Here is a 25499-nt window from a genome sequence, read left to right on the forward strand (position 1 = left end):
GAGAGAGCACACACTACATTCTGAGTGCAGTTCGCCGCAAAAAAATTCCTAGTAAAAGGAGCTGGCTGGGCCAGTAGTATCCTAGGCTGAAAAAATGAAGATAGGTGGAATTCGGTACTTAAGTACGTTGTAAGCGTGTAAGTCTCGTGACATGACCTTCCAAAGCAGACTGAAAAGGGCTACTCTTCGCCCCTGTATCTGAGTACCTGTCCTCCTACATATGTTTGAGCGCTGTACTAAACTCCGTGGATCAGCATACAGTAAGGCTATAATCAGGAAATGCACACATTGCAGCCCTTAGCACACAGCTGCATCCAGGCATACGTATGTAAGCATCGGTGCACACAACAAAATAATACTGTAGGGGCACACTTATCAACTCGTATTCCAGACCCTTCATCAATCTGTGAGAACCTGTCCTCTGGGCAGGTGAGAAGGCATCTCTGCCTGTTCATTTGGTGAAGTAAAATAAACAACAACAACACTATCTATATTCGGGTACACAAAACTGGGAGTGTGAGGTCACAGATTCGGAAGAGGGTGCACTTTTCGGGCACGCACTAATTGACTGGGAGTGGTTACTCACAGTGAACAGGGCAGCGCGCCACTGCAAAAAGACACTAGAGCCACGTCGGCAAGGTACTTCTGCTTGTTCAGGAGACGTCCAGTCCATTTCTTCAAGACAAAGCAAAGATCAGAAACACAAAAACAGTGCACCACACGCACCGCTTAGCACAAAGTCCATGACATAACAGAGAGCGCCTATCAGAAGAGCTCAAGACCAGGAAACATTCCCCACGCCAGGAGAGAGAAGCCCAACCGGAGGACCACAGAATGTCACCATCACCGCACAGCATGTTTTCTTTTAAAGTTACGGATGGACTCAGACCAATGCATTACAGCAGCCTTCTCTTGAGGAGAGGGCAGGCAAAATGGGAGCAGCAACAGTAAATGCTGGAGTATAATCAAACGCAATGGTCAGCTAGCACATGGAAATGCCGCCAAGTCACAGCAAGGTGAGACTAAGAGTCTAAGATGATTGTGAACTAGAATGTGCGTAGATGTGTGAAAGACGTGAAAGCTCAGGATGAACTGAAGTGAAGAACACTGGACGTAGACGTGTCACATGGCATGTGTGATTCTGAATTGGAATGTGTGAAGATGTGTGAAAGAGGTGAAAGCTTTCTTTCATACCTTGCTAGCCAGATTGCTTACTGACTAGCAAAGTGTGACAGGCAAGAGCTAAGGATGAGCTGAAGTGAAGACAGCAGCACACATGACACGTCTGGTGACATGTGTGTGTGTGCGTGTGTGTGTGTGTGGGGGGGGGGGGGGGGGGGTGGATGTGTGCGATTCCAATCGAGAGGTTGCGGGTTCAATTCCCGACGATTATGGTCGCACACGTCTTTCTTCTCTTTCTCGGACTCTTCCTGACTTTTCTTTCATTCTCCTGGGTGGTTACCAACAGCCAGTGTATGCCGGAGTATGTGGTGTGGTGTGTGTGTGTAGAAAAAAAATGGAAAAATGAAAAATAGGGATTCACTGGCCAGAAAAAGTCACTTCAAACAGCTGTGTGGTGGATACCAGGCTAAAAATAGTGGCGGTCAATCCATCAGCCTTGCAAGCTGTTGAATGGTGTAATCCCAGCAAAAGTTGCTATGTCTAACATAGCTGTTCGCTATCATCGCTTCCGCGATGGGCATGTCTGAGGTCTGAGGTGTGTGTGTGAGTGTGTGTGTGTGTGTGACGTGCTAGTGACGCTTAGATCAGTTCCACTCTGATTAAGCCACCCACACTAGTAGCAAGTGTTACCTTCACTGGCGGCAGGGGTAACTGCAGTTGGATTCCAGGACGGATACCCTGATGCCGTCAATCCTTTTTCTGCACCTTGTCCTCACCCACTTACTGAGGTGTGGTGAGCCCATAAGTGGGATCATTTTGAAGTCCACCCAGAGTTTTGGGGATTGCAGGGGGCGTCGGCCGTTGGGCGGTTCAATAGCCAGTTGAATCATCTTTCCAAGATTCCTTTTGAGTCTCTCTCCCCTCTCCCGGGGAGACCCACGTGACCAGTTTTTGGCAGTGAGCAACAAGTACAAGTGTGTCGTGTGTGTATGTGTGTGTGTCAGCTTCCCATGCTAGTAACACGCCACAATACTGGACGTTTCGTCATGATAGCATCCAACTTGACATCTCACACTCCCCAACAATCAGAATACACTTTAGTATTGCTGATATCATCGGGTTCCTAGGGAGTCGGACTATACAGGCACTAGGCAAAGCCAGATCGTTTCTTGTCCCGGTGGTAATGGTGCCTCTTGAGTCCGTTTGCCAACTTCAAGCAGCCGTTGCGTGCTCAGCAATGGCCAGGGCGGCAACAAACCTGCTACCCCAGCCACTGTAGAACATGCACGCAAACACGCGCACGCACACACACACACACACACACACGTACACACGCGCACGAACACACACGTACACACATGCACGCACACAGGCACACGCACACACACACACGTACACACAACACTTACTGTCTCTTCCATTTCTCGTCACAGCCAGATGATGGGGCTTTCCTTGTCCTCAGATCACAGGCTAAGCTGCATTCACTGAGCGGCAAAGTGACCGTACCATTGTAGGTTCAATGAGATCTCTAACAGAAACGAGAAAACGAAACAAAAAAGGATTGCACCATAAATGTACAGTAAACCTTGGTGTAAGTGACCTCTGTGTTTAGCGACCACCTGCTCTTAACCACCGCTTTTCACTTAACCTACCCAACTCTTTCTCTTCTCTCTCTCTCTCTCATTCTGCAGCCTTGGTGGAGTATTCAACCCTGCACAGATAGAGATCTGTTACAATGCTGGCGTTGGAAGAAGTGGGATTTAATCACGGGTAGACGATTATCACCACATGCTTGTACAATTGCAGTGGATTGTATGAAAATGTAAACTTAACGGCTTGTCATGACATCACACAAAACTTGATTTGTGAGTAAATGTTCCAAGTAAGGCTTGCTTCTACTCTGTGACCACTCTACATGTACTGGTAGTATCAAGAGTACATAATCCCCAAGACGGCAAGAGTGTGAAACTCCAGTCTATGGAGTCTGCGACGGCAGAACTTCACATCACATGACAAGCCCGCACACATGATTTGCACCCTGTGCATGTCATGATAGATACAGGGTTGTACGCAGCCCTGCTTTGGCTTCAACTCTCCGCTGGCCACTTTGCACTGTTGGCCAGCATAACCTATTGAACAATATCACATGATTTAAAACTCTGCCGTCGCAGCACTGGATAGTTGTAAGGGCAGTTACACACACTAAGGGGGTTATAATTATACTCTTAGTAGCATATAGCATAATCACAGTGTTCTAGAGTTTACGATAGGTACTACATGTACCTATAAACAAGTCTGGACTCGGATGGAGAGCCAAGGATAAATTTATAGAAAAGAAAAGGGACCAAGGAACTACAAGTTACGCTGGTGTTAGTGGACATTTTAGCAGAACTTGTAGTTCCTTGGTCCTTTTCTTTTCTATAAATAAACAAGTCATTTATATTATACTAGTACTGCGGAAGTAGTGTTATCACTATAGCCTATTACTATTACAGCCAGCCTAATTTGAGTGGAAAAGATACGTTGGCTTTTGAATGTTGCAGCTGCTTGCACCATGGCCGGTAAATTACTTGGCCGACAACCTCATCGCCAATCTCTATCTCTACTCGACGGTGGCCATTGGCACAGCACACATGTGCACCTCCCATACACACACACAGGTGTCAGTGCATGCATTCCAGCACACCCGAACATACATATACTCACCCAGATCATTTGTGCCCCCCCCCCCCCCACACACACTACCGGCGCAAGTCACCGACTTTGGCACTCCTTACCAGATTGCCCATGACCAAGCACAGCACTGTTGCAACAGAAATCGATCTAGCTTGCACAGTGAGCCCAAGCAGCACTGCAAAGCATACAGTCCTCTGAGATGCATGGCGGCTGTGTGTCTGGCTTGGTCAATGACCTTTCAGTTAGATTTAATTTTGCCAGGGAAACAGATAACTTGTCAGATTCCATCCAAGAAGAAAAGCTTATTCAATAATATGAAAGACTGGGTGATCCACACACAGAAACGACTGGATTGATTTCAGTGTTAGTGTCTGACTTTATCTGCTTATAGTAAAGCAAATAAATATTACTGATTTGCGGAGAGCATCATACTGTGATATTCTCGGCTCGATTGGGAGGAAAACTTTCTCCAAAGACGTAAAACATACCAGCACTCAGTCATGGGTATCCTCACACACATGTACATACGAAAATTGGATGACGTTGTCTATCTGCCATCAATTCCGGGATTAAATTTCTAAAGCTGATGTGTAAGTAATTGAAATTCGATATTGAAATTCCAGACTTTAGAGAAGTTTTGAACCCGTACGAGATTCGGATAAACAATTCCGGCAGCTTACCATTCCAGAAAGATAGGAATTGTTAAAAGAAGGTAATCGCAGCCACTCCGGGAAGTCACGATCAAGATTCAATACTACCAAGGAAAGGATTCGAAACCGGCCAGCAATTGGCAATCCAAAACAGTGCTAAGGTATGTACGATCAGACAGTCGAGTCTACGTGTAGTCATGATGCGTGCATGACCGAGCGGGGTGAGTTCATGGTTCGATCAACAAAAAAACACTCTTTATTTTATACACCTATTGTATTTTGCGTGTGGATTCAGATCAGCATTCAGCACTCGTTATCGCAGTCGCAGTTCGAAAAGAGGGCCTTGCCTGGAACATGCGGATCGATTGCGGAGTCCGTGTCATTTTTGGCACAGTCCACACTCGTAGATCTACTCGGCGTGAACATGAAGCAGGTGGGAAACAGCATCCCCAGGTTAGCTGAAGCCTGACTGTGAACTAGTAATCTGGCTGAAGCCTAGCCGTGACGGAGAGTGATGACATGCATATGGCGTCGACGAACCGCACGGTTGCAGCTGTTGTTGTTGGATTCCGGTATTTGTCAAGCTGTCACATGCCCACCTGATTTGGTGCCTACAGTCAGTGACATCAGCCATCATGCATGTGAGACTTGTAGTTGTACATGATTGTACAGCAATCGCGAATCGCCGAATGTTCTTCTGAACTCTTTCTGGCTGTTTATCACAACTTTTTTTATTGACTCGATACTACTAGTACTACTACTGACAATTGCCATGATCATGATATGAGTATATAACCCGGTGTTATCTTATGTACTCTTGCTAAAATATCAATTTTGTGATGGATTGTTACCAGTGGTTACTCATAACTCATACTCAACGTAGTTTGAGGGAGTTGAACCACTCAACACAAAGTTTTTATAAATTATTACAATCAGCAAAAATGTGAGAACAACAATGGACAAAGAACTCAACGCATTCCAATGTAATCAGGTCTTGTTATACCGGTATGATGGCGGTATCACGCCTGGCCACTTGAAAGTACGAAAAACGCTATTTTCTGAAAGGCTTCGAGGCACCATAAGTACAACAAAATGCATAAGTATCCCCATACGATTATCATTTCTGGGGCCTATGCATGCTAGAGAACAGAGAAAACAGCACTTCTTCTGTATGAATCTTTCCCTATTTTCTGAACTCTTTCTTGCTGTTCATCACAACTCTTTCTTGAAATACTACTGATCATAATATTGCGATGAGTATCATAATATTGCGATGAGTATAACCCGGTGTTATGTACTCTTGCTATTAATAGTTGTGGTGGATTATTACTCGTAAATGCTACACTGTAGTACTCTAGTTTGAGGGCGTTGGACTACATGACATTGTTAGGTAATGTGACATTGTAGTACATGTAGTACCCAAATACCCTACAATTATAACTTAAGTCAAACCGGCTCGAGACTTTCGTTAGCATTTATATCCAGATGTATATTTTATAGGTCAAACATATCTTTCACAAACAGGAGTTTGGTGTTCTTTGGATTCAATGTGGTAGGCTTGTGCTCAGTAGTGATACATGACTGTCTACATGTAAATTGCGGCCTCTCAGCACATTTAGTTTGCCAGCATGCAGGGACACCATCATACAAAATGCACTGGGATCAAGTACGAGAGGCATTCGTTTTCTTCGCATATTTCTGTACGCAGTAGGTTTAAAAGCCCAATTACCTACCATCAAATTGACATGACTTATTTTATAGTTTATGCTACAGACCTAGTGCAATGCAGAGAGCAATAGAAACTCAATCATCTTCGGACAGATTTTGCCAATTTTAAATTTCAAAGCATGCACGTAGCCAATATCGGGGTTTGGAATTGCCGTTTTGTCAGAGTCTCATCGCGTGGAAGCCTATACATGTATTCCACAAAAGGCCACACACACACACACACACACACACACACACACACACACACACACACACACACACGCACACACACACAATCATATGCACATGCACATACGCACACAGCAGTCGAGATCATGAAACTCACATTATAAAGTGTTCACGCATTGGACCTGCAGATAAGAAAGACCACTTGAGTTGCTCCTTCTTATCAGCATCTTTAGACTAGACTCTGAAGTACAATGTACTAATAAAACTCTGAGTGATACCAATAGTTTCTTGGGTAAGAGGCACAATATGTACACGTAGGTTTCCTCGGTACAAGTAGAACAATGACACGCTGTATACTTCAAAAGTATTATTATGGTGACTTATTCAGCCAACAGTACGGGAAGGAAACTAAGCACGGTGGACTCAAATGGATAGCCAACAGCATAACTATTTCACTTCCAGCAGTATGGTGGTAACAAGAGTAAATAAGCGTATGTACTCTTGGTGATAATCATAAAGGATAGAATAAAGATTGTGATATTCAAGGTTTAGACGGGGGGGGGGGGGGGGGCTGATGCAATAGCTTCAGAATAGCAGATTCTCAGACGTGGCACTAAGAGTCACATAGAACATGCGACTTGAACAACCAGCAGAATTATAGGATCAGCAATGCGACTCATAGCAACCAGACAAAAACAAATAAAAGCATCCACAGGTGGTCAGGAAATCCAGACGAGTGAAGTTTTCAAAAGAGAGCAGGATTTCCGGTCCAGAGATGGCATTAAATGCAGCACAGAAGCACATCAGACTGATAGCATGTGCTGAAAGGAGGTGTGTGAGTGAGTGTGAGAGAGAAAGAGAGAGAGAAAGAAACACAGAGAGAGAGAGAGAGAGAGAGAGAGAGAGAGAGAGAGAGAGAGAGAGAGAGAGAGAGAGAGAGAGAGAGAGAGAGAGAGAGAGAGAGAGAGAGAGAGAGAGAGAGAGAGAGAGAGAGAGAGAGAGAGAGAGAGAGAGAGAGAGAGAGAGAGAGAGAGAGAGAGAGAGAGAGAGAGAGAGAGAGAGAGAGAGAGAGAGAGAGAGAGAGAGAGAGAGAGGGATTCTCTGAAATATAACAACTGATTGGTGGAAATCTCACTCAACATTAGCACCAGAAATATGCCAAATTTTCAGCAAAGATGAGCAACACCCGAGTACAAACAAGTATAACAATCGTGTGAGAGGGTAATGAGCTGGGCTGCTGGGGCTGCAAGGCCACATACAGACACGCAGCCAGCAGAGCATAGATATGCTAACACACTAAGGCGCTCACAGTAAGTCATCCCATCTACTCGCACACAGGAGGTTGGTGAGCAACATGCACAACTAGGACAGGCTCCGAGATAAGGTAAAGGTACGCGACGACAGTCGACCAAGCCCCTGAGACAGAGATGTGCCAAGCTTTCTTCCAAGCAGAGTGGAGGGCTTACTGTTGGAGCCAGGGTGGCTTGCGGCTGCCACTGCAGGAGCACTAGCTTTATCAACAGATGAGGCAACAGTTGCTGTTGCTGTTCGATCAGTCACTCTATCGGAGGAGTTGAGCTGCGTGTGTGAGGGCACTTCCGCTGATGCTTCACAGCCTACTGCGGAATGAGCGGATGAACTAGCAGACACTTGAATTTTGTCCTGTTCAGTTAGGTTGTCGATAGTTTCTGGTGACTGCTGGAAAGCATTGTTTGTTACAGTTGTTGCCGTGTTGCTTGGTATACGAGTGTCACGCAGAGCAAAGGACAACACGCACCGAGAGCCCATTGACTCGGAATTCTGCTCATCTGGCACAGCAGTATTACTATTAGCAGGAACGGCTGAGCCACCTGCTGCGTAGCTAGGAAATAGCGGAGACGAGACATGCGCCGGCAAAGAATTCAGAGGTGGCAATGTTCCTGGCGATTCAGTTGTCGAGTTGACGCTGTCACCATCTCCACATGCGCCCTCGGAGACCTCTGTGTCAGTTGTGGGCTTCAACGATTTTGCTGACGAAACACCAAGCCGGCTAGACAGTCTAAACCTACCGGTAGTGCTGGATGCTGGCTGGCCAGCACCAGCACTAGCACCAGTAGCAGAAGACTGATTGCTAACAGAACCTTCTGCAGCAGACGTTTGACCAGAGAGCGGCTTAGAGGTGCTTACCAATGCCCGCGAGGATAAGCGACCAACACCACGGGAAAGACCAAGCTTAGATGTCGACTGGAGGGATGCGCCACCACTAAAACCATCAGTGCACCGGTCAGCTGCGGACGGAGAGGACCTAATGATGGACGAGCTGCCTACTAGTGTAGACTCTACATGATTCGAAGCGGCGAGTGATGATGATAGAGATTGCACTGGTGTTGACTGGGGGCTTGAAACAGTGTGCAAACCCACCGGGGTCATCTGTTCAGCCAAACTCAAAGGACACGGGTCATGTGCTGCTTGATTTGCGCCTTGGGTTTCCATGGCGGGCACAACACGAGATGAAAGTCGGCGCAGTTTACTTGGATTGCCAGATGACTGTTGCGTGGGCGCGGGCATGTCCATGATAGGTTGCTGTGGCAGGTGTTCGTTGTCACTGCCCTCTACCTCAGGTACACTGGGGGTCACACCTGACCGAGGAGGATGGCGGCGAAGCAGCCGTTTCCGCTGCCCTACAGTTTGCTGCTCATCTGGAAAGTCTTCGTGGGTATCCTGGCCGGATCTTTTCCCGCCCAGACATTCTGTTGCAGCGGTGGAAACGGAGGTATCGCGCGCACTAGTCGGTGATGTAAGACAGCCTGCAGTCGACACGGCCTGTGAGCTAGCAAACGTCCTCTCACTACTGCCTCCTGGTACAGCAGCGGTAGCAGCGGAGACTTGCGGGACGACTGGTGGCGGTGGTGGCGGTGGTGGCAGTGCCAATGACCTCCCACTCTTTGGGAGAGGACTGGAAGATGGCACGTCGGTCTGCTTTAGCATGGACGCATCTATGCTGACGGCAGAGCAGTCAGGCGTGAGCGCCGAGCCACTACCCGGTCTGCTATCTGTGCCCGGTGCCTGCTCCAGTTGAGTAGTATTGACAATAGTGCTAGCTGGAGTGGAGGCAACAGCATTCCCATTTGAACCATGCCAGTCGTTCTCCGCTTGAATGAGTCCAGGACTTGTCGAAGATTCATGCTTGCGGCCAGAAATCAATTCTTGGTCAGGTGAAGAAGCCGAAAGAGGTGCCACTAAAACTGGGCTCGAAGCATGTTGTGGACACGGCACGGCTGAACTGGGTCCAGATGGTAACGGTTGTTCCAGCTGGGACTGCGCCGGTTGTTCCTGACGCTGGCCCTGTGTCTCCGGCTCCTTTCGCCTTCGCCTGCTCGGTGGCGTAGGCTCCAACTTGGCTGCGGCAGAACCCTGAAACGGCGCGACCCCACCACTCACCGCTTGTGCCATCAAGCTGCTGGTCACCATCTGTTGAATCGCATCATGAACAGTGTCCATGTCCGAACTGTACAGAACAGCACACACGCACACAAACAATAACAGACGTATGCATTCGTGTGCACGCACACTCAAAACAAATCAAACGAAGGCCTACGGGCACGCAGAAAAGACAATATTTACGCACGGATGAAGGCAAGCAAGCAAGCACATGACAACAATCAAAAGCAGCAGCAGCAGTGACAATAGTGCGGCACGCAGCTTAGCACACACCGTGCACTGGACAACTTGCTGCATATTTGTTCCACTCTAGGTTCGAAATCTTTTTATCCAGAAATTGTTCAATTTGCAGGCACAGTAAAACCTGTCAAGGCGGTCACCTGCCCTAGAGGATCACAACAACTAGAAACAAGGGATGTGTTTACAGTCAAATAACCCAGGATAAGGCGATCACCTGTTCAGGGAGGCCACATGTGGAAGGTACCTCGAGCGGTTGGCTTAGACAGGTTTCACTGCATGATCTGATTGAGGCAAACATGCACTTCAACAGCATTCACCAGTGTTCACGCAAATAATCGTATCTTCCATTGAGTCACCATCCAAGAGAAATAAAAAAAAAGCTGGCAGTATGACCTCAAGGGAAATATCTAAAACACCTGACCTGGCAGATAACAGAGAGAGAGAGAGAGAGAGAGAGAGAGAGAGAGAGAGAGAGAGAGAGAGAGAGAGAGAGAGAGAGAGGGGAAACAGTTGATGATGTTACTGCCACGTACCCAGCAGGGAATGACGTCAGCACTTGTCCAACCTTCTCCACCATTTCATTCGTCTGCTGCACCTTCAAACCTGGGGTATTGCAAGAGAGGACAGAAGGTTGACAAAAGTAAGTCATGTGCCTCTTGCAGCCACCTTTCCATATCCTGACCTGGGCAGCTACGGGCACCTACATCTAGGTCGGGACTGGATAGAAAGTTGCTCGAGTAAACGTACATGTAATGACATGCCAATGCACTTCCTGCAGTCAGCCAGAATACAGAAACACCTGGGCTAATGACCGTTTCCCCATGTACATGTACTAGCCCTGTGACCCACAGTCAATTGGGAACTCGTGGTCTGGCACGAGGGAAACACGGATGTAGCGAATGGGATATTCAGTCTCTGATTACTTTGCTGGTGGTTCTGCTAATCATCTCTCCCACCGCTTTAGGAGCTGCTTGCGCGTGGTCCCTGAGGGTGGTGGTTTTGGTCTACAACGAGTCTCACGCGAACCATAACTTTATCCATGCACCGGCAGTTCAGCAAAGAATCTGGACCGGAACAGCGACCACTTGCCCTGCACGACCAGTGACCGACTTAAGCGTACCAAGTGCCATATCTGACTTGCATACACCGGCCAAAAAATGCTACCCTGGCTGGCGTACTTGACTGCACCAAGGCTGATTGCGCTCAGAAGCCAGTGGATGCAGTCAACGGAGACAGCCGACAGTGCAGGAACGCGCTTCACGCACTTGAGCGAGGTGTGACAACTCACGGGGTACTTTGTCAGCCTGAAAGTGTTCTGTGCCCAGCATTTGCCAATAAAAGTACATGCAAGTACAGTAAAACCTGGAACTAACGACCACCCCTTGCCCTTGGTGCCAGCAAAAGCGGTCTTTAGTGGCAGGTGGTCTTTAGTTAGAGGTTTGCACTGCGCGACCATATATGGATCCCGTATATGATTATGTATGTCAAAATGCAGCTAATACGATTCCCCAGGACTTGCGCAATGCCATTCTTATTTCAGGTCAAACAACACTTGGAGAGAGAGAGAGAGACAAAGAGAGACAGAGGGAGAAGACTACTTTTTGCAGACATCGAATTCAGCTGCTACTTCTGAAACCAGGAGTCAAATGTTCCCTGTAGAAGATTCGTTTTACGCTGGGCTTCAAATTTGTTCATGTGATCAATCGTACTGACTGTCCTTGTTGTAACTTCTCGAGTGCTTGAACGCGATCCTTCAGCATCAGGACCTTGCGGTGCTGATTTGTTTCTGGATTCCTTAATGCCATCGTTGATTCGTCTGTATGACTGGGGTGTCAGAGCCGCTCTGTCTTCGTTTCTCCTCCGAGTAGTAACATCGATCAGAGAGCGCTTTCGATGCGCTCTCCAAGACGTTTCCTATCGTGTTTATTCTTGACAGAGCTTGAAATTTGGACAGGTGTAGTGCAGTCCACACCGATTCCACAGTCAAAATGACCTGTGTTCATTTGTTCAGCTGTAGTATCGAAAAAGTCCTTTCAAGACCATGGAAATCAGCATATTTTCAGAAGGAGCTTCGAGCAACATTTGATTTCGTACATCGTGGTCGCTAGTTACGGGTCAATAATCGTCTTTGGGGCAAGAAAAGGCAGTCGCTGGTCGCGTTCAGCCGGTAGTCGCTAGTCACAGTGCATTTTGAATATGAGACCGTCCGTGCCTGGCGAAGTGGTCGGTAGTACCAGGCTGGTCACTAGTCACGGTGGTCTTTAGTTACAGGTTTTACTGTATGTTAACTGTCTGGTATACGGCGAATGTATGGGACCTTGTGCTAAAGACCACCTGCCTCTAAAGACTGCTTTGCTCACACCATGGGGTAGTCACTTGAACCAGGTTTTTTCTTGTAGAGAGTTTGAAATCCAAACAAACAAAAATAGTATTGTATGTAAGAACAAACGGGTCTGTATCGATCACAACAATCTGCTACTTTAGAACAGCTTCATGCACTTTTTGAAGTGCATGCATTCACGCAACCACTCATTCCTCTTTCCTACAGTATTAGAATGTACGTACGTGCAAGCAACAGATGCAGGAATGGATTAGCAACGGCCACATTCATCAACACGGACATGCTGTTGCCCTCCAGCTCATCCAGCATGGTGCGCTGCGGCGATGACGATGCTGGCAGAACACTATCCTCACTATCAACTTCTTCAAAGTCCATAGGGTCGCCATTGCTGTCCAAACCATTCGCATCAAACTCGTCATCGTCATCATCGTCCTCTTCGGCAACAGACGACATCGCAAGTTCAATATCTTCTTCCAGCGAATCCCTTCTTTCAAAGGGCGCAAAAGCCACGGCCACTTCCATTTGTTCTCTAGTCCGGCGATAGGACTCATTAGGTCGTATCTCAACTTGACCATTGTGCCTGGATGAATAATCAGTTTCATACGGTCTTGGCTGGCTCTCAGAGTGCTTATTACGCGCGGGGACATGACTTCTATCGGAATTTGTCACAGAAGCATCAGCTTTGCTAAATACTCGGGATGATAGTCTACCAAGCCCTCTGCTGCCACCAGACACTGGCTGTAGACCACCAGCTAGGCCGCTAGATTTCGATGATGCGTGCGTTTGATTCAGGTTACTCGAGGAGGACACTTCGCCTACACTTTGCCGCTGAACACGATGAGAAAGTCGGCCTAGACCGGAGGGCCGTGACTGTTCTGTTGTCGTCGTCGGTAGACTAGCCGGTGGCAGCACTGCTGGCGTCGAGGATGCCGCAATACTGCTAAGGCGACTTGAAAGTCGCCCCAAGCCCACCTTAGACGGTGGTGGTGCGGGAGAAACAACACTAGCCGTAGTTATTTGGCTCTCGGAAGGTTCACTGGAGCTGACTCTGGTCCTGGATGATAGGCGACCAATTCCAACGCCAGGACAAGATGAAGCAGCAGATGTATTTCTTATAGCATTAGAATCTGAAACTACAGCAGCTGCAGGGGAATTAGTGTCAGAGTTTGTGGCCGCTCTGGATGGATGTGATGTCGATTCCCGCACATGTTTCGATAATCTGCCAAGAGTGGGGGTTGTGACAGAGGGTGCTTCAGTTGTTGCAGAATGTACCTCATCGGCACGGCGCGGGGAAGTTGCAGAGTTGGAATTGTCCACACAGAGTCTGGGAGACTGCTGCTGCTGCTGAGCGGGAGCAGGTTGCAACGGGCTGTCGGTGGCAGATGAGCTTGACACATCAGCATGAACATTGGAAGACGGTGACTTTGATTGTGGCAAAGTCGCTGCTGTTGTTGTTATCACTGTTGTCAGAGCAGCTCCCTCTGTTGTTGTAGCTGGTGAGGTTGCTACTGTTCGCCTTGAAACACCCAGATTGTACACTTCTCGCGGTTCACCAGAGGGCAACTTTCCAAAGATACTTTCAATTTGGGTTTCGCCGTCAGTAGATGCAGTTGGCCACGATGCCTGAATGCCTTCGTCGGCTGCTACTGTTGTCAGCGAGGCATTGGAGCGACGCTTGATCCGCACAGCTGAACTATACTTGCGCGAGGTTGTCACTGTTTCCGCTTCTACCGCCTGTGGCACAGCCGATACACTCTCCACAGCATTGGATGGTGCTGGTGCTGGCTCGCGTTGCACCTGAACTGGAGGCAGTGCATCAGGCGTTGGGACTGCCTCTGGTACACTCTTCGCAGCTGTAGAAACATGACAACATGACAACGCAGGAGACACAGAGTATTGTCAGAGAGGCATTAAAACACTCGAGTAACAGCAGGCAGCAGCCGCACCACACCCCATGTGCAGAGTTACGTACTCCTGATTGCACCTCCTCGTGTAGCCAACAGCTCCCCATTCATTGTGCCGTGCACCACAGAACAACGCTGGCATGCAAAGCACTGCCGCTGACAAGCCGTGAAAGGTCAGAAGAAAATCACACCAGCACGCACAGTGCAAAACAACACCATGACACAAGGAAACTCATTGTTAGTTGAGCACGGGTATGTACGGAAGAGGGAGGAAACAACACACATTGCCAATACAGAATGGCAGGAACAAGAAACATCCTGGACAATACAGCACATCAAATATACCGCGAGTATCAAACACACCTGCATGCTGTACACTTTCCTTCCAGACTACCAAACCGTGTAGACGTGGCGTATCACCCTCAACACTAAGACCTGCATAGTAAGAAGCACCAAAACAAGAGAAGGAAAACTCACACTTGTTAATTTTTTTAAAGAGCTACTTTTTGGCTGCGTTCGTGTTTAGCTACCTGGTAGAGTAGAGTAGAGTCATTCTGCCAATAGAGGTAGACGGTAGAGGTAAGTGCACGGACGCTGTCCAACCGGATTTAGTAGTTTTTCAGGATATGTACGTGAAATATTTCTCTTCTGTATGAAGTTGTGTACAACTCCTTGATATTGCCGGAAATGCCGTACCTCTACCAACTTCTAACGACTTCTACCGGCCTTTTTTCTGGTAGACCCAGTAGAGAAAGGTAGAATCTACTCTTTTTGAGTACAAAAAAAGGAACTCATCTACCGAAAGAAGTAGTTTCTACCCAAACCTGTAGATAAAAACGAGCGCCCCCTTGAAGTACATGCATGATTTTTGACACTTTTTCAGGTGCATAATTTCAAGCAAAGATTATAAATGCATGAACAAGTAATAATAACTACCAGTATTCTCCTGCAAATAGTACTTTGAAGAAGTTGAATAGCAACTATTAATCAAAAAAAGACTACAGGGTCGTGTGCATGTATGTAAGTATAAAACACATGTACATGCTGTCCGGAATAGGAAACTGCACGACATCACTGCGAGTACGTGACTTGTCGCGAGTTGACTGTACAAATTCTCTGATACTTTTTTCTTCTACCCCCCCTTCCATGCATACAAACACTCACTCACTCTCTCTCTCTCTCTCTCTCTCTCTCTCTCTCTCTCTCTCTCTCTCTCTCTCTCTCTCTCTCTCTCTCTCACACACATACACACACACCATGCATGTACCATGTATATACCCGTCGCAAGAGAAGCACGCAATTCACTGGATGTGCACCCGCAGATTTTCTCTTATAGCAACGATAGCGAACAAGATCTGAATGAGACAGATCAAGACGTGCGCCAGATAACTGTCTAATCCACACACACCTCAGACCTCAGGTCTGCCCATCGCGGAAGCGATGATAGCGAACAGCTATGTTAGACATAGCAGCTTGTGCTGGGATTACACACACACACACACACGCACACACACCTCAGACCTGCCCATCGCGGAAGCGATGATAGCGAACAGCTATGTTAGACATAGCAACTTGTGCTGGGATTACACCATTCAACAGCTTTCAACAGCTTTCAACAGCTTTCAACAGCTTTCAACACACACACACACACACACACACACACACACACACACACACACACACACACACACACACACACACACACACACACACACACACACACACACACACACACACACTACTACTACTATGACACAGCTACCCTAAACGGGTCACGCCGTCCTCCACCCAAGCATGAGCACTATGAGGGGCAGTGGCAAATAAAGAGAATCAGCTAGCAGAACTGGCAAAACAGATGAAACAATGGAGCAGAACGGACGACTGCTGTACAATCATGTACGAGTACTGTAACAACAACCTGACAGCTACAGTGACAACGACTGAAAATGAACAAGAAAGAAAAAAATTCAAAATTTCACGCCACGAAAAAACACTGTCCACGAAAGAATCCACCAAGCAAAAGGAGTGTGGGCATCCGAAATCCCACCAGGACTCCACTAGCAGTTCTTCCACGTTGACGATGTAAGCGGCAGGGCAATGCCTCACAACTCCGACAGACTTCTGCAACGCTTGACCAGTGCACTCATGACGACGAAAGATTGAAGTTTCAATTCCCACCATTCCGCCATTGCGACCTTCCTCTCCGCACTCGCTCGTCCACTCCACTGAAACAACGACTTGTTCCAGCACTCCACCAGCCAATCCGCAATTCCCACCACTGCATTCTTCGAGCTTGGATTCTTCACTGCGAGTGGTGGACCACGGCCGATGCAGCAGTGACAATATCGAAGTAAATTGTCCTGCAAGCTACATCGCGATTCCGCGCTCCAATCATGCAGCACTACCTTGGCAGTGTGCGAGGGTGCTCCAGGGTCGACTCTGGCTACGCCAGAGTCGCCCTGGGCAGGCAGAAAAACTTTGGAGAAAGCCAAGAACACGGAGCTGAGAAAGTGTAACCTGCTCCCAAGGAGCACAAAACAACACACACACACACACACACACACACACACACACACACACACACACACAAACACACGCACATGCACACACACAGCCGAGGACACTTACCAAGGTCTTCACTGAACGAGGATGTAGGGATGATGTAGAGCTTGTGGTCATTTGTAAAATCCACTATTCCAGCCTGTCGACACAGAGGAACAAAACACAATCAGGACAGGCCAGCAGTAGCACAGCAACCACTACCAAAGCATGATCAGCCTGTAGGATATCTCTACTCTGTAGGGTGTTAGATACATGTACATGTAGCAGGAGAGCTACACCAATGAATGCATTGAATGGAACTGCCACAGCAATCACTCCCGAAGCATAATCAGTCTGTAAGATCTCTACTCTGTAGTAGCGTTTACATGAAGACAGTTGACCCGGGTCAAATACTGATCTGCCGCCAAAAGTCCACTTCTAAAGTCCTGTATGGTCACGTGAATCCGTTCGCGCGAAATTGGCATGTGCAGTGCTGTTCAAACCTGGCGCGAGATACGCACAGAAGTACGTTAGTGCGATTTTCTCGCCCCGTATTAGATAGCAGAAGAGCTACACCAATGAATGCATTGAATGGAACTGCCACAGCAATCACTACCAAAGCATGATCAGTCTGTATGATCTCGACTCTGCAGTGTGTTGAATAGCAGAAGAGCTACACCAATGAATGCATTGAATGGAACTGCCACAGCAATCACTACCAAGGCACGATCAGCCTGTAGGACCTCGACTCTGCAGTGTATTGAATAGCAGGAGAGCTACATGAATGAATCAAGTCAAAGTCTAGCATGCACTCACCCACTCTTTGTTGAGAAAGTACTGAAACAGCTTCCTGCAATGATTCTGCTGGTCATCTTTGGAGCTAATTTCGCAATAGTAGTAGCAAACTTGGCCGTGGCGAGCTGGAAATGGGGATGTAAAACAAGACAGGCACGCATACTCAGCTGAGTCAGCAGACATCACCGGGATATAGCCGGGCCATGATAGGAGAATGCGAGGAGATTGCACCCAATCAACATAGCCTAGGACGGTACTATGTAGCAGTCTCTTCATAGCACAGAATTGCTGTATACTGCGCCACACTGACAGAATGGAGTCGGCGTTGCTGGCAAAACTACATGTAGCTGGATGGCAATGAATCCGCTTGATATATGCATGCGGGGTATGAAACAACAACAATTGCATCAATTGGGAGTGGGCACTGGCATACTATAGTGCTGTAACATGTACATGTACAGTCTTCCCATTTCAATATCACGCCAAAACGAGAATGGGGATGTATAGCAGTCTGCACAAAAAAGAGAAAGCACCAATAGACTGCCTAAAAGGCCAGGGTACCCCCCGCACATAGACGTGCACATACACATACACATACATGTGTACTTGCTCACTACCAGAAACGGGTCACGTGGGTCTCCCTTTGAGAAAGAGATTTCATACACAGACACGCAGGAAAGCGAATGCTCACACACACACACACACACACACACACACACACACACACACACACACACACACACACATACACACACACACACCACCACCACCACCACCACCACACCACACATGCACGCACACACAGCACATAAATTTATCCTGTACCTGGTGGCTGTCTATTCTTTGATGGTGTTCCACCTGTAAAGATCGGTACTGGAAGTATAACACGCAGCTTGGCAAAGCTTGCCTTTGCAGTTATATTGATAAAATTACCTCTGTAAGAAGAGCAAAATAAAGCATAGTGAAAACTTACATACAACTAACCATCCTGACAACAGTGACCATGAACAACATAATACAACCCACACTACATATTATTGCAACGAGACTCTATTCCAGCTGTCTGCACGCCATGTATTCGCACATTAAGAACAGTACTACCAATCTGCACAGGTCACCGAGTCGCCGAGTGCTGAAGTACAACTACCACTTGTACTATACAACTAGAACACTCTCCAAGTGAAGGCAACGACGCTACGTGGATGAAACTAACAAAACCAGTGGTCGTTTCAACATCAACTGTCAGCCCTTCAGTTAATGGCCCGACGGATAGAAAGGAAACCAACACAGCATGCGTGTGCATATGCGGGGGTTGGGCAATGCACTGTGCAAGTCATCCACCTTGGCCCAGCAAGAGAAGCTAAATGAGCCACACCTCCGACAGTGAGAGGTGGGTGAAAACTCTGAATGGAGCACCACGTCAAAGTCATATCCCAGCTCCACAAGAACAAGCTATAATTATGTACACAAAAAGGGCAATTCACTGGGCCAAAATGGAAAATAACATTTAGGGCATGAATTAAAAACCTTTGAAGAAAAACGACTGTCTACAAAGGCAATGCAATGTACCATGATATAACTCACATCGGGCAGGGGAAGTCTGTGTCCGAAAATGTCGTCAGCAACACATCGGCAAGGTATTTCTGCTTGTTGTGCAGTGGACCACTCCAAGTCTACAGACAGGCAAGGGGCAAGAACGCATTCGATACAACCGCACGTACCACTCCATCCATTTCCTATTGCAATGGGTAAAGTGAGCTGGTTACTTGTCACATGACATTACCAAACCAAGTACAGGTGAAGCCTGATCAAGACTACTAGCATCTGATTTCAGCAACCACCTGGTCTGCAAGACCACTATTCTTTCGTTGGCACCAAATGTATGGCACCAAATGTATGGAAGGTGCAGGGTTCAAACTGGTTTCAGAGACCACTTAAGGACCGCAATACTCCTGTTGTTGTTGTTACTTTATTTTACTTCACCAGAATTACAGGCAGTAGAATGCCTTCTCACTAGACCAGGTCTAGTTCTCACAAATTTAATGAGAAGAACGTTGGTTGCTCGCAACGCTTCGAGCTTGCGCTTTCCCCAACGACTTGACACTTGACAGACTCACGACTGACTTCCACAGCACACGAAAAGTCCATCGATAAATCAACTTGGCAAACCTGGAAGAAATCCCAGCTTCCTGTCCATACAAGGTGTGTTGAGCTTCAGTAGGCTGAGGAAGTTTACGCTGAAAGAGCACCACTTTTATAGTGATCTTCAGGCCCATATATGATCAGGGATACAAACTCACAGAGACCTCCGTTTCCAGTGCGACAAACACCCTGTCAACACCAGACAGCAGTGTGGATCAGTGTCATCCACAGGTGCCCAATGCAGGCGTGCGACTAGCTAGTCTGGAGGTGATAAGGCCACACGTTTTTATTTCTATGTTTCTCGTCACCCGCGCGCATACGATTCAGGAGTCTGGAAGAAAAAAAAGAAAAAAAACTGTGCTGCACTGACTGTGCATGTGGCCGTGGGACCAGCACACTCATGCACATGATTGTACATAATGTGGCCTGGCCTGCGCGACACATGATGCGAGGTCGCCATTTTTTGTGCACAATCTAGCTGCACATGCACAGATTGTGACAGAAGCTCCTACCACATACTAGTTGCTAACTATGGATGCTATTTTGCATGGTGTATTGGTGGATTTTAGTGTAAACAAAGGTCTAATAAACTTTTTTTATTTTTCGGTCATTTTTTATTTTTTACCACCTCTCGCATACGTTTTTAGATTTTCAGGTGACGAGAAACATAGAAATAACAACGTGTGGCCTAACGTTGCGAATGATCAACGATCCTCAATGCCCGCCTCACACACCTAAGGCTGATACTGACATACGCGACTGTCAGGTGCTCATGAGGTATTAGTCGCGCTGGAAACGACATGTCTCCCTGGTTAGTGGTGATGTCTGGGACTGGGGAGCATTAAGTGATTCTCTTTTTTAAGGCGCAAACTTCCTTAGCCTAGGAAAGTTTAATTGACGAGGGGTGCAATGCTCGAAACACTGTGAATCGAGCAGGGATCGGTGCCTTCATGCAGGGTTGTGAGTCAGGCAAGTGTCAGTCAGTCGGCAGGAAGCGCAAGCAGGGAGCAGCCGCCGTGCACTGCAGTCTGTTGCTATGGTGAACCTACAGTATGATATTGAGCCCACCGTAACGAACAAAGAGAAAAAGAAGAAAAAAAACTTCACCACAGGCAGACTTAGTTGTAGCGTGGATGCAGAGATGCATATATGTACTTCAGTACACTGCTTTCTCTGTGCACTATAGTTCATGTATTTTTGGTGCTGGTAAATACTAGCACAATGTTATGTACATGTACTAGTAAACGAGGACACACTTCACGTTCTTGAAGACTTCAACCACAACATTTTGAAATATGTTCCACGAGCACACCTCCAAGCCTTCTCTCTTCAGATGGCATACAATCAACAGCCAAGGAACAAGAACAATGAATGGATCGATTGCCATTTGTACAGATCCCCGAAATCGCGTAGAATCCCGTAGACCTGGTAGGGTGTTGAATGTGTAGGACCCTATTGTGTTTTCTGCTATTTCCACTAAGAAATGGGGCCTGAAGGCATTTCATACGAAAACGTTTTTCTGACAAAAATCTAGCTAGTCATTACTTCTAACCAAAGTGAAGAAGCTGGAAAAGCGATTGCTGGTCATTGAATTATGACGCTAAAAAGGTCAAATGCGCATGCATAGCACACAATGAACACCCTACCGGGTCTACGGGATTCTACGGGATTTCGTGGATCTGTACAAATGGCAATCGGTCTATTGAGTGCAGTAGAGAGGTGATAGAACAGCGCAAAGAAGAATAGCTAAAAACAAGAAAAGTGACCCATCTCACTCTTCTTAGGTTTCTTCAAACGTGCACCTTTTCGTCATTCTGTCTATGCGTATGGGCAAGAGTACATAACCCAAGAGTGTGCAACTCCAGCTATGGGGTCTGCGACGGCAGAACTTCACATCACGTGATGAACCCGTGCACTCTAGTGCATGATAGATACTGGGTTGTACGCAGCCCAGCTTTGGGTACAACTCTCTTGTGGTCACTTTGCACTGTTTGCCAGCATAACCTTTTGAACCATGTCACGTGATGTGAAGTTCTGCCGTCGCAGCACAGCATAGAGGTTGTGCAGGCAGTTGCACACTCTTGGTTATGTACTCTTGGTATGGGTCACGTGTTTTATCGTTGTTGTTTTTAGCCATTCTTCTTTGCGCTGCCCTATCACCTCTCTTCTGCACTGAATTCATCGCTCTTGTTCCTAGGCTCTTGACTGTATGCCACCTAAAAGCATACTGGTGAACAAATTTCAAAATGTCGTTGAAGAACCTGAAGCATGTCCTCCTACAATGTCATGTACTGTTAAGTGGGTCAAGAGCACCCCCCCCCCCCCCCCCGACCCGTCTTCCAAGAGCACACCGCCTTGATTTCTACAGCCAGGGAAAGGGAAAGTCGTATGGCAGAGTGAAACTACCGTAAAGTACCGTTGATCCCCCCCCCCCCCCCCACGCCATGTTGCTTCCCAGCTGGGTTTTCGGCAGGGACGGGAATTAGATCAAGGCTGTCAAATCATCAATGTAAACTGTCATGAAACGCCGATTCCTGTCGTTACTGCGGCCAGGTATCTTGGAGTGCTCCTCGACTCGGATCTGTCATGGACGCCCCATGTTGATCGCTGCACCACTCGACTGGCCCAGAGGATCGGAGCACTATGGAGGTTGCGTCGCTGCTCGACTCATCAGAGCCGAGTTCTCTACTTTAAAGCGATCATCATGTCTGACCTGATGTACGGATCCAATGCGTTTTCCCCACTTCTTACTGCCAACCAATTGGATCGGCTACAAGTCATGCAGAATCGGGCGGCAAGGGCGGTTTTCGGACTCTCGCATCACACCTCCGCGCGCACCCTCCTGCTGAAATTGGACACCTCCAGAGTATCCGAGATATTCAGGCAGAAGTTCATCGTTCTTGTCTGGAGGTCTCGGAATGGGCACGCAAGTTCTGACCTGCAAGCCCTCCTAGTTCCTTCGTCAGCTGGCCCAACTAGGTTGCACTCCACCGTGGGTCTGCGCCAACCGCCAGTTTGCACCAGGTTCGGCAAGGGTTGCCTCGCGTTCCGGGGCGCCCAGCTGTGGAACACCTTACCCGGCGATATACGTGCCATCTCCACACTCCGCCAGTTCCGCGCCAGCATGATCCCGCACACCCTTAGTACCTAGAGTACCAAACGTCCTGTTTGATGATCAGCTGGCTTAGTTTTTCTCCACCTCTATCCTTATTACATCCCTCCCCAATTTCATTTATTACTGCTTTCTATCTGCATTCGCCACCTTTTTATTGGGCAGATCTGCCCGTTTGGTTTGCGAATTAAAATAAACACAACAACAACAAATGCAGTACGATGTATAACAACGTGGAAGTTCTGACTCGATGTGCTGGATTGTGCCCATTTTCAACCTGCACTAGCACGTATTGTGTTCAGCAGTGCATGCGTCGGTTCAACATCGTATTTCGTTGTATACGCCGAAGTCGCTTCACAGGCAGAAAATCGACAGGGGGCGGATCAACGGTACTTTGCGGTTGCACGATGTGAGAACCTTAGCGTACTAAGGTCACGCTTGGTATGTTTTTTTTTTGTGTGGAGCTCAAAAGCAAACTGAGTACGGATAGACTGCACGGCATGCAATGTGTGTACAAGGTACATGTCATATGACCTACAGTACTGATGGGACACCATCTCTAAACACAACCACGGAAGAGAGTACCAGTAAATGGCGGGGCTCTCTCTTGCAGTACTTCACGGTAGTAGAAAATCGGTGCACCACTAAAGGTAGCCAGTGCAGGCTAAATTTTATTTTTCAAGGAAACCCTTCGAAAATGGTACCAATCGATTCAGCATGGCATTTTCATAGGGCTGAGTCGGGTAGCATTTTCTTCGGGTATCGGGTCCGGGTAGTTTTCCACGGGTAGCACGGGTACCCGATCGGGTAATGTTTCCATGGTAAGACCACAATGCACACCGGCCCCTTCCCTTGCGCATTGGGTAGACATGCGTGAATTATTTGTACATGTGCACTGTACATGATGTCATCTGCGACTTCGGGTTTTCGGGTACTATTCGGTACCCGTCTACCCGAGGCCCTCACGGGTAGCACGGGTACCCGACTACCCGTGCACACCACTACATTTTCATGCCTCCTGCAAAGTTTCAGCTGATTTGGAGTCATGACAAGGACGCTATGGCGATTTGAAGATCGAAAAACTTCAGTTTTGTTTGTCAAGAAGAAAGGCCATGATTGCACACAAATGATACAACCCGTGTGGCACAATGATTTTTGAACGAAGTTGATCCGCGGACCCCGTGCTTCGCGCATGCACGCATGCATACTGCACAGTACAGAGGCTTTTTCGAACGCAGATATGTAGTTCCTCGTCTTCTTCGAAATGTCTTCCAAATGCGTGGTGCTGGTGTTGTTCTCTTCGTCGAGGCAGAATGCAGCTGCATGTGATGCTCCTGTGTGTTCCTGCATGTTCTCTTTTCGCGTCTCGACATTGTAGCGTCCAGACTCAGCTCGACTGGAGAAGATTCAGGAGACTATGCTTTGATCCATTTGGAAAATCGATGAAATTTGGTAATTATCGTCGGGCGCTAAAAAGCGCTGGGGAGCATGGGGCTAAAACTTCGTAGCAGTCATCCCTACCATGACAGGCATCGACTGGTATATGTTCCATTCTGTTCCCTTCCACGACGGGTCGTCTGCGAAGCTTTCCTCTTCGCCGATTCTCGGACAGATCGTACGTCTTTGCACTGTATCTCTCGTCTACCTCAACGGATCAAAACACGGTTTTCGCCAGGACAAACACAAAACCCCAGACTTCGCGGCGGCAACATCTTCGAGTAGGGAAAAGCTAGCAGCTAACCAGGAATCACCAACAAACACGTGTAATACTCAGTGTGATTTGCGACAGCTGTCATTGTGCCGTCGCACCATGCATGTACCATGCACAGGAATGGAACACGGATGAGTCGTTTTATTACGACAGCCTGCACTGGCTACTAAAGGCTGCTCGTGATTTTAAGGTGGCAAAAATGAAAATAAATAGAAGAAATGCAAAATGTTTTTCAACATGAACATAAATCACAAGTAATCAATAGAAATAATTCGCATCGTGAATCACAATAGCTCTCAGTGACTCTGGAAGTAACTTAGTCATCTTCAACCCAAGCGATACACTACTTTTTCACTTTAATACTCGCATTTAGCAGGCGAAATGCGTACCGTACAGTATGAGTAAATAATATGGAACCAAACACCAAAAATACAACCCCGATCATATCCCTACCATGATTAATTGCTTCCTGTCGTCAGAAATTCAGGAATCAAGCACACTCATTGTCCACTGGAATCGAAGTCCACACCCAATGTACCGCACGTACTAGCACTCAAGAAATAGAGATCACTTGATCGGAGAAATATCAATGAAGTGAAGGCCAAATAGTAGCCACTTGTGACTATTTTGTTTAGTAGTGTTATCCACACAACAGTTACATGCTGACGCAGTGAGTCCGGTAAGGCAACATTTGATGAACAGGTACTAGTAACTGCATGGAGGCACCTAACCTCACAACGGCACCACCGGATGTAGGAGACTAAGACTCCTCGAATGGACACAGACTCACAATCGCTTGCACTGCATGACCATGATGACTGCATGAGCAAATGCGAAATGACTTCAAATGTGCAACTAATCTATTTTCTGTACGCAAAAATGCCAAAAAGTACAGAATTCAGAAGCTCGATCGAATGAGGAACCATGGTGATTTGGACTGCGTTCGTGA

The 25499-nt window shown here is 47.4% G+C and overlaps 2 protein-coding genes across 2 annotated transcripts in view; both read right to left on the reverse strand.

Annotated features, from left to right (window-relative positions):
• Positions 1 to 4691, reverse strand: part of LOC135804657 (uncharacterized) — a 27497-nt gene extending 22806 nt beyond the window's left edge. Inside the window, exons 1-3 of the mRNA XM_065318579.1 lie at positions 4479 to 4691; positions 2532 to 2650; positions 587 to 675 (exon numbers count right to left, since the gene is read on the reverse strand). Of these exons, the coding sequence (XP_065174651.1) occupies positions 587 to 675; positions 2532 to 2543 (101 nt within the window). The 5' untranslated portion in view covers positions 2544 to 2650; positions 4479 to 4691. The remainder of the gene's footprint in view (positions 1 to 586; positions 676 to 2531; positions 2651 to 4478) is intronic.
• Positions 4692 to 6491: 1800 nt separating this feature from the next.
• Positions 6492 to 25388, reverse strand: LOC135804658 (uncharacterized). Its single transcript, XM_065318580.1, has 9 exons — positions 25004 to 25388; positions 19170 to 19258; positions 18411 to 18520; positions 17607 to 17710; positions 16878 to 16950; positions 14613 to 14684; positions 12570 to 14198; positions 10538 to 10607; positions 6492 to 9831 (listed from the first exon to the last, which is right to left on the reverse strand). Exons 1-9 carry the CDS (start codon positions 25004 to 25006, stop codon positions 7707 to 7709), a joined length of 4275 nt encoding a protein of 1424 aa, XP_065174652.1. The 5' UTR covers positions 25007 to 25388; the 3' UTR covers positions 6492 to 7706.
• Positions 25389 to 25499: the final 111 nt, after the last annotated feature.

This window comes from Sycon ciliatum, chromosome 1 (assembly GCF_964019385.1).
Source record: "Sycon ciliatum chromosome 1, ocSycCili1.1, whole genome shotgun sequence".
Taxonomy (NCBI): domain Eukaryota; kingdom Metazoa; phylum Porifera; class Calcarea; order Leucosolenida; family Sycettidae; genus Sycon; species Sycon ciliatum.